This window comes from Barbus barbus (assembly GCF_936440315.1).
Source record: "Barbus barbus genome assembly, chromosome: 19".
NCBI lineage: Eukaryota > Metazoa > Chordata > Actinopteri > Cypriniformes > Cyprinidae > Barbus > Barbus barbus.
In genome coordinates, this window is record NC_136747.1 from 11,407,021 (window position 1) to 11,416,690 (window position 9,670).

Below are 9,670 nucleotides of genomic sequence, written 5' to 3' on the forward strand. Positions count from 1 at the left end.
TTCTGCCTCACTTTTTCCTTCCCACAGACTTCCCATTGAGGTGCCTTGATACAGCACTCTGGGAACAGCCTATTTGTTCAGAAATTTCTTTCTGTGTCTTACCCTCTTGCTTGAGGGTGTCAATGATGGCCTTCTGGACAGCAGTCAGGTCGGCAGTCTTACCCATGATTGCGGTTTTGAGTAATGAACCAGGCTGGGAGTTTTTAAAAGCCTCAGGAATCTTTTGCAGGTGTTTAGAGTTAATTAGTTGATTCAGATGATTAGGTTAATAGCTCGATTAGAGAACCTTTTCATGATATGCTAATTTTTTGAGATAGGAATTTTGGGTTTTCATGAGCTGTATGCCAAAATCATCAATATTAAAATAATAAAAGGCTTGAACTACTTCAGTTGTGTGTAATGAATCTAAAATATATGAAAGTCTAATGTTTATCAGTACATTACAGAAAATAATGAACTTTATCACAATATGCTAATTTTTTGAAAAGGACCTGTATATATATGTGTGTGTGTGTGTGTGTGTGTGTGTGTGTGTGTGTGTCATAGTGCATTAAACATTAAACCTGTTTCAAATCTGTTTCAAAAACATTAAACAATATGTTCTCCAAAAGAAGCATTTTTTCCCTCTCCTTTGTTATGTCTGTGTCCCTCTTGGGGAGAGAATCTACATAATTTATTATCCTGTGCGATTATGAATTGCATAAAGACAAACCAAATCCAGTTGTTTGAATATTATTCAGAATACTAAAACAGGTCAACTAATCAGTGACAAATTATGTATAAACTCACCAGCCCTAAAGACTGCCCAGCCTCTGAGGGAATATCAGGGGCACATTCCTTCAGTCTGCACACAAACACATGTGTGATCGGGACAGTAGTGACAGGAGGCAAAGCTCCTCTCTTCTGGAATATATTCAGAAGTGCCATGACCTAACCGAGGACTTAAACTAGACTGGAAATTTTTCAAATGGGGAATTCAGGTGAGTTATTGAGACAACCATAATAAATCTTCATGCACGAATTTAAATCTGTGTTGAGAATGACAGGTAATTTTCATTCTGTTTGTAATACTGACAAAGCTATAATTAATAGTTGTACTCAATATGCATTTGTCTCTTAAATACACAGTCTGTTTCATACGTTGTAAAGCGTGTGGTTTATAGGAGGTCTGTTTATGTTTGTACCAAACAAACAACAGGCTTCAATACTTATTACTTAGAACATCATTTTTAAAATTTATGATCACTGTTGATTCTCCCTCATCAGCGCTGTCACAAACTTTCTTCTTTTCCCAAAAGTCTAACCATTATCTGTTGAGTTTGCTGTGTGGAGTGTACAGAGTGTGTAATAATTAACTGAGGTGGCATCTCTCCTGCAGCCCAAACCCTGTCCTCAGTGGATCAGCGGAGCCTTTGTATTTGCTGTGAAATGATGTCCACCCACACCGCTCTACTCCACTTCTAATCTTTTCTTCAGCTTTCACAGCCCTTTCCAGAGCACAGCAGCAAAATATCTGTAACGTTTGTCAGCATAGCCATGTCAAAATACGACCCTTGTCTTCTCTCTAAGTCTTAACTCAGAGTTTATGTTGTTGAGAGGTTGTAAATTCATAGACTGACAGTAAATTCAGCAAAGAGTTCTTGGCTCCATTTGGTATCCCATCAGCTCTCTCGCTCTCCATCCTCAGGGGTATGTTGTGGCAATCTGGAGGAGCAGAAGGGGCTGATGAAGATGGGCCTTAGTATGGTGTTAGTAGGGCATGTGAACTTCCTGCTGGGTGCTTTGGTCCATGGTGTGGTGCTGAGACACTTCAGCCTCCAGCGGGGACAGGCCATGGAAAGCGCCATCTCGAACGTCATCGCCCTGGCAACCGGCCTGCTGGTGAGGCACTACTAATGTTTGACAACCAGAAGGTGTCCAAATGCTTTTTATAATTTAAAACGTTCACTGGAAAAAAGAATCTGTAAAATCTGTAAAAAAAACTGATGTAATGTTAATATACCAACGTTTTGAAATACTGAAATCTGTGTATTACCTTTTGCTGGTAATACACTGATAACCACCAAAAGCAGGTGGTGATGAGAAAGTCACATGATGAACCAAAGCTCATCAAAAACAGCTCTTCCACAAGCTGAGAAAGAAAGTACTAACATATATAGAAGGTGCACAGTGTTATTCACACAAAACCTAAACACCATCGTGACAAAACACAGGATACTGAAATAATGCAATAAACATTAATCTAACAACATTAGATGTAGCATGCAACCAATAAAGGACATGACTGGTAAGAAAAAACTAAGAAGAAACAGTTATTTCAACTGAAAAAAAAAATCTAATGTGAAATGTAACGCAAGGAATTCTGGGAATGTCAATTAATGGTTTTTCCACTATTATACATTATTATACAAATTATACATTTTTTTTCCACTTCCAAAAACTGTATTTTACTGTAAAATTACATAGACAGACAAGCAATTCCCGCACACTATCGTAACTTGCAAAAAAGTAATATTTATTAACACAACGTTTCGGTCACACGACCTTCATCAGGAGTATACAAATGTTCAAATTCATCTCTTTTAAGATGAACACATGACCACTTAACGAAGCTCCATCTGTAAACAATTAAGCTCATTAGGAGTATAAATTAACATCACATCGTAAACAGTTACAAATTATGATAGTTACAACAACCAACAAAGATCCCACTACAAATTCACAAGATCATCTAAAATACATAAACAACACGTTGTCTTCAAAAAGCATCAAATTATTACACCAATCAGTCAAAACTCCATAACCACTCAAACTCATTATAAATTCATAATAGAAACGGCACATCATTCAAAACAATTACACCACTATAACATTACATTAAATGGTGCTTCATCGTTCATACCCATAGGTGATAAAGTTTGAAGGGTATAAATCCAAAAGGGTATAAATCACTAACTGTAAAATTACATGAAATGTCCAATAGAGTTTTTTACCGTATATAGTAAAGGAACTTACCGTAAACCAATTAATAGGTTTTCACAACCATTACTTCTTTTTGTGAAACATGTTACTTGAAATATATGCTTGTGCTATTTGTTCTTTAAGAAATTCGATTTGTTTTCATTTCATGTTTTTTAGAACAATGGCATTCATTAATTTTGAAATGAGATTTTGAATATATGTTAATATATGTGCATTCAGATATTTTTGGGGCCAAGAATAAATTGGATTAATGTATTGTTATGTTTATCCATAGGGTGTCATTATTGGGATATTGACTATTGTTCTGTCCAAAAACAGGAAGAACAGGGGGTTGGTAAGTAAAAATGTCTAGTAATCAAATTATTTTTTAACTGTAATTTAAATTTTGTAAACAAACCCACACACATTCTATTGTAATGCTTAACAGATGAAGGCCAAGAAACCTCTCATATATCAGGTCATATTTCCCTTCATAATTTCAATTCATAATTTCTGCAAATGTCATCATATGTTGGTCCACCATGGTTTCTCAAATAACTGAGGAACTTCAAAACGTTTCTTTCAAGAATCAAAGAGAACAAGCCCAAGAAAGTGCTGTCATTGATTTATGTGTTTGTGAATTCTCTGTCAGTTTTCGCCGTATGTTTTTCTCTTTCTTGCGTCTTTCTGCCTCAGTGGCACATACCTGCTTCCACTCTCATTTATCAGGGCTTGTGTCGAGCTCACTAGCGTTTGATCACTGGCTTGTCAGAGAGCTTGCATGTGCCTTCACAGCTTAGAATTTACAAAACCCCTGTGATACAGAGAAGCCTGCAAGGACAAATCCTTTGCCTTGCACTTGAGTTGATTGTTCTTTGCTAATATTGCTAAAACAGTTCTCTTCTATTGTAGACCTGGTCACTGTTTGTGTCAAGTGCTGTAGCTGTTCTAGTGGCTGCCGCTTCAGTAATTGGACTGATGGTGTCCTTGGTAAAGACAATCATTCATGGCGACAAGAGATTACTCGCTTTCTGTGGCTATAGTGATGTCAGGAGTCACCTAACCATCGCCAATGACTGTCCTTTTGATCCCACGCGTATTTTTGTAAGTACCAAAGGAGATATGAGAGAAAATAGTGTATGACTATTGAAAAATAATATGTACATTTCAAATAAGTTTCTGGTTCACCAGTAATTGTCTATAAATTATTTAATGCAGTGATCTTTAACAAGGGCTCTGCAGTAGAACTACTTTACCTCAGTCAAGCTTATATTAAACAAAAATACAATAATTCAGTCAATTAACTTCAAACTAAAGTTCACGTTAGATAAAGTTCAGCTAAATATCTAATTGTCCCTGTCACATTAAAATGTATTAAATAACAATGCAATGTGTGAATAAATAATGATATTTTATCATCATAAAAAAATATACAAATATATTGATATGGTATTTCACACGCTATTTTTCTCCATACTTAAAAACATTCATTTTTGTGCAATACAGACCTTAGTCAGGGAACACATTAGGTTGAATTTATAGATGAAAAAACCTTTTTCAAAGTATAAAGGTAGGCCTACCATATCATATCATTTTCACAACTCACTAATTTCAAAACTGTTTTATCCTCTTAAGATCCGAGGTTTTTTCATGCCTTTAAATAGTTTAGAGCATTTAGAATAATGTAAAAAAAAATATATATATTAATCAAAAATGATATTTCATTCATAAGTTATACTATGTCCTCGGTTGAGGACATCGGGACTCAATTTCTTTGAAAAACTAAAAAGACATGAATGAACATGCATGGGCAAAACAATAGATTTTTTTAATTACTAATACATTTTTAGTTTAAGATTTTTTGTTTTTACCAAACTTTGTATAAAGATGATTCTCAACTATTTTATAACAGAATGATTTGATATTACTTTTTTCTTTATGCAAAATGTGTGTAAAATGGCCATAAATGGGGTATCTCATTATATAATGTATCTATAAACTAAATCTAATTTGCATATTAATGTGTTTTTAGGGCAACATGTAATGAAAAAATAATTATAATAATGGGAGTAATAATTGACCAGATTTTCATAATAATATATAATATTTCATAGAATATTGAATTATAATTTATTTCCCTATTCATTTGTTATGTCTATGCTTTTAGTCCCGGTGTCCTCATATGAGGACATGTATGAAATCAACGTCCTATTTGTAACAGAAAGTCATATTTTGATTTGAAGCCCCATAACATTTTACTGAGATGTTAATTTATGACACACAATTTAAAAATTAGACAGATTTAAATGATAATTACAAAATATTATCATATTTCCATAAGGGTGTCAATAAATTAATTTCAGACATATTTGAAGACCAAGTAGAGGAAGTGATGCATGGTGAAACATCCAATCATTTGGTATCTCTGAAAAGCCCTGAATGTGCTCTGTACAGGACATCCAGACGTAAAACTCTGGCATGTATAGTCTCAGAGAAATTCACTAAAATATAATGTCCTCATATGAGGCCCCAGGGTCTTAAGAGGTTAAGATGTTTTTGCCTACTGAAAGTTTCGTTGGAAAGTTATTTTGTCAGCTGAACAATTGCTATGTTGGTAAATTATAGTACAAATTCATTAAACGCACTGTACTTCTGTCCCTCACAGCATTGCTTTCATTCTTGTCAAAAATTAAATATGGCACTATACCCTGACTAAGGTCTATATTCTCTGTTCACAAAGTTGTTGTCAGCCTGATAAAGGTTCAAGGCTCTTGGTTTAATGCGCAGTTGGTTTGGTATGAGAGTGTGATTATAAACTGTGTCGTAATATCGAAACTTCAATATTAACTTTTTAATGGCTAAATTGTGGTTTATTGGAATTGCCAGAGCTGACAGTATTAAACTGGAGCTTTTCTGATGCAATATTCTTCCACTGGATTTCATCATATTGTGCTCATTAACTTAAAATAAAAAATGTGCACATTTGTAGAAAAAACATTTTCTTCTGTCATAATCCCCATTTTTATTCAAGCTGTTCAAAGGAGCACGTTGAACCAGATAATTTTGTTCACAATGTGCAGTGTCTACTCATTAAAAGTGCACTTAGTAATTTCTTCCTCATTAAAAAGTTTTACACATAGAGAAATGAATAGTAATGTGAATGTTCAAAATTGTTTTGCCTACATTCATATCAGTAGCCTAATTGGGGCCAAGATCACATGATCAGCCAAAAAATTACTTGTTTTATCTCAGTAACCCCGCCATTATTGGACATTAGTGGAATAAACTAATTATGGAAAACTGTAAATAACCCATTTCAATGGCATTGCTGTAAGCGTTTGCTTTTGCATGATGCTGCATCCACACCAGATATCAAGGTGACTTTTATATGGGTTAGTTTACAACATAAAATAAAATACTTTATGATGTGAGCATAATGTACAGCATTATTTACAAAAAGAAGCTAAGATTGTTGTTAATTTTGTAAAAGGTGATGTACAGTGTTAGCACTAGATGGTGATAAAAATCTAGTTCTTTATTTCATTATTATATTTGCTCATTATGTTAATTATTATGTTTGCTCATTATGTCAAAATGTTTTAAAACTGACATTAAAATATTTTTGGAAACAATATCTAAAAGTAAAAACTTACAATACAAAGCAATATGCGATAGTTTAGGATGTTACACATTACAATAAGGTAACATTAACTACTGTTATTTAACATTAGTACATTAGTTAATGCATTACATTACTAGCAATGAGTAATAGCCTACATCTGTTACAGCATTTGTTAATCGTTAACATTAGTTAATAAAAATGCAAATGTTTGCTCATGCTAGCTCACATCCATTACATAATGCACCCTTTTCACAGACTGATGACAATCAGTCAATCATAATTCTAGCAACATTTTGTAATGATTATTATTTGATGTGTAACATTAACATGATTTTTTTCTTTTATAGGGCCAATGAAAATGCCCCCAAAAAACGAAATAAAATAAATGAATTTGTTATCATTTCTGCTCACCTATACCAACTAATGATGACTTCTGCTTCTGAGAAGCCAGGAAATGTGAAAAGGCTGTTATCTTTTAATTTTAATAATGTAAATGTTGAATTTAACATTAAAGATTAAGAAATGCTTCTGAGGTATTTTTCATTGTTAGTTTATGTTAACCAATGTGGTTAGGAACCTTATTGTAGTGTAACCAAGATGTAGGCTACAATGTATTTCAATTTTTGTTTTCTTATATAGGCTACCCCTAACATATTTGGTTATACTCTTGTTGTTTGTACAAAACAAAACAACGGTATAGCCTACTGAAGGTTACAGCAAGGCTGGGAATGCAAAATTGTTCTGGGACTAACTTTAAACAGTAAAAAAGTGCATTGGTCACGATCACCCATGCAGTGTATTCAGTAAATATGCAATAAATGAAGGATCTCTATATTTCTCTCTCTCTCTTTCTCAGAGCACCACGATAGTCCTGTGGGTCCCGCTGATACTAATGAGTTCAGTGGAGATGGTGTTCTCATACCGCTTATTTAAGGTCTCCATCTCCTACCTCGGTCTGCCCTGGTGTCTCCGCAAACAACGTTTACAAGATGAGAGCAGATTGGTATGTGCTGGCCGGCTCTGCACTGGTACTCAAGGGAGCTCAGATTTGCACTAATAAAAATAATCAGCGCTTTGGCGTAGGTGGACTCATCCTGTGAGTCTTCAGTTGTACATCTGACAACTCATGCGGTCCTCCTAATAGATGCTTGAGAGAGTACTAACTAGCACGTGTGTGACTGACTCGCGGTGCCCTGTGTGTGAGAGAGTGGCATGTGTTCGGTGACTCATACTGCAGTCATACTGTACTCTAAAGCGGCATCACTGTACTCAATTTCAGATGAAAACCCCAAGAGCGGCCGAGCCCCGCTCACCCCCGTCCCGTCATTGCCAAGGAGACGAGGAACTGCTCCGCTCCGTGTCCTCCGGTCAGTACCGCCAGCTCCCCTCCACATTGCCGTTCAACCGCGCAGCGCTGGAGAGGTCCAGTATCTGGATCTGATTATGAACCGGACCGTGGCTCTGGCATCATTCAGGGATCAAATGCATTTTAAACCCTTCTGAAGAAATGTTACATTGGTGCTTGTACAGGTCGGATCTGTTTTGTCACTCATGTATCGTCACTTTGTGTTAATACAATAAACATACATATTTAAAAACTTTTATGCTGTCTAGAGAAAGTGTGCATGTCAGGTTTTAAATACATTAACGACAAAATTTCCACAAAATCTTAAAACAATTTAGGCTAATAAACATACTAAATAATGTATGTTTATTAAACTGTATCATTAGCGAATATCTTATACTATAAAACAATATAAAGTCTATCAACTTCAAGACTTTCAAACAATGTGAAGCCAACATTGATTTCTTTAAAAATGAGTTAATATGAGTTTCTTTGAATTTCACTTAATTTTAATAAGCATTTTAATTTCTTTATATTCATAGGCCTATATCATATTCATATTTATACTTTTTATACATATTTATAATTTTGAATCCTGGTTGTTACTTTCAATTTAAAAGTCACTCTCGATCTCTGTTGCATTCTGGGAAATTAAGTGTTTTTCCACCCTGATCTACAAAAAATAATTTATTAAACATGATTAAATATCTATCTATCTACCATGTAATTATCATTAACTATATATATATATATATTACAGAAACTAAATTGAAATTAAAATAAATTAAACATAAATAATATAAAAATGTTCAAAAATATAATATATTAATAAACATAACTTTTTACAAATAATAGGCTACTCTATCTATCTATCTATCTATCTATCTATCTATCTATCTATCTATCTATCTATCTATCTGTCTGTCTGTCTATCTATCTATCTATCTATCTATCTATCTATCTATCTGTCTGTCTGTCTGTCTATCTATCTATCTATCTATCTATCTATCTATCTGTCTATCTATCTATCTATCTATCTATCTATCTATCTATCTATCTATCTATCTATCTATCTATCTATCTATCTATCTATCTATCTATCTATCTATCTATGTCTGTCTGTCTGTCTGTCTGTCTGTCTGTCTGTCTGTCTATCTATCTATCTATCTATCTATCTATCTATCTATCTATCTATCTATCTATGTCTGTCTGTCTGTCTGTCTGTCTGTCTGTCTGTCTGTCTATCTATCTATCTATCTATCTATCTATCTATCTATCTATCTATCTATCTATGTCTTTCTATCTATCTATCTATCTATCTATCTATCTATCTATCTATCTATCTATCTATCTATCTATCTATCTATCTATCTATCTATCTATCTATCACATCTGTCTGTCTGTCTGTCTGTCTATTTACAGCATAAAACTTTAAAACTTCAAAGAATTTGAAATAATGTCAAGTCAACATTGCTTTTCTGAATGTCTGCTTAAATTACATGAATTTCTTTCAATTTAAATTTAGTTTAATTATTTTAGGTTCCTTACATTCTGTTCAAATTTTGTTACCTTCAATCCAAAATCAGGAATTGTATTGGAATTTTCAAGGCTTTCTTACTGTAATTCAACTCTGAACGCAGCACACTTTGTGATCACATGACCAGGTTGATCAATAAGTTACTGACACAACGTTAAGTGTAAAGTATGTACAGGACAACATTGTGTAAGAATCACTCTCAGGC

At 34.0% G+C, this 9,670-nt stretch overlaps 1 protein-coding gene across 2 annotated transcripts; it reads left to right on the plus strand.

Moving 5' to 3' along the window:
* The first annotated feature begins 848 nt into the window (after window positions 1–848).
* LOC306885104 (keratinocyte-associated protein 3-like) lies at window positions 849–8,185 on the plus strand. Of its 2 annotated transcripts, XM_079441444.1 has the most exons (7): window positions 850–980; window positions 1,688–1,881; window positions 3,257–3,316; window positions 3,410–3,439; window positions 3,874–4,065; window positions 7,440–7,586; window positions 7,863–8,170. In XM_079441444.1, exons 1-7 carry the CDS (start codon window positions 968–970, stop codon window positions 8,022–8,024), a joined length of 798 nt encoding a protein of 265 aa, XP_079297570.1. In that variant the 5' UTR covers window positions 850–967; the 3' UTR covers window positions 8,025–8,170. The 2 variants fall into 2 exon arrangements, with proteins under 2 accessions (XP_079297571.1, XP_079297570.1); XM_079441445.1 differs by lacking the exon at window positions 3,410–3,439 and having other exon boundaries at window positions 849–980; window positions 7,863–8,185.
* Window positions 8,186–9,670: the final 1,485 nt, after the last annotated feature.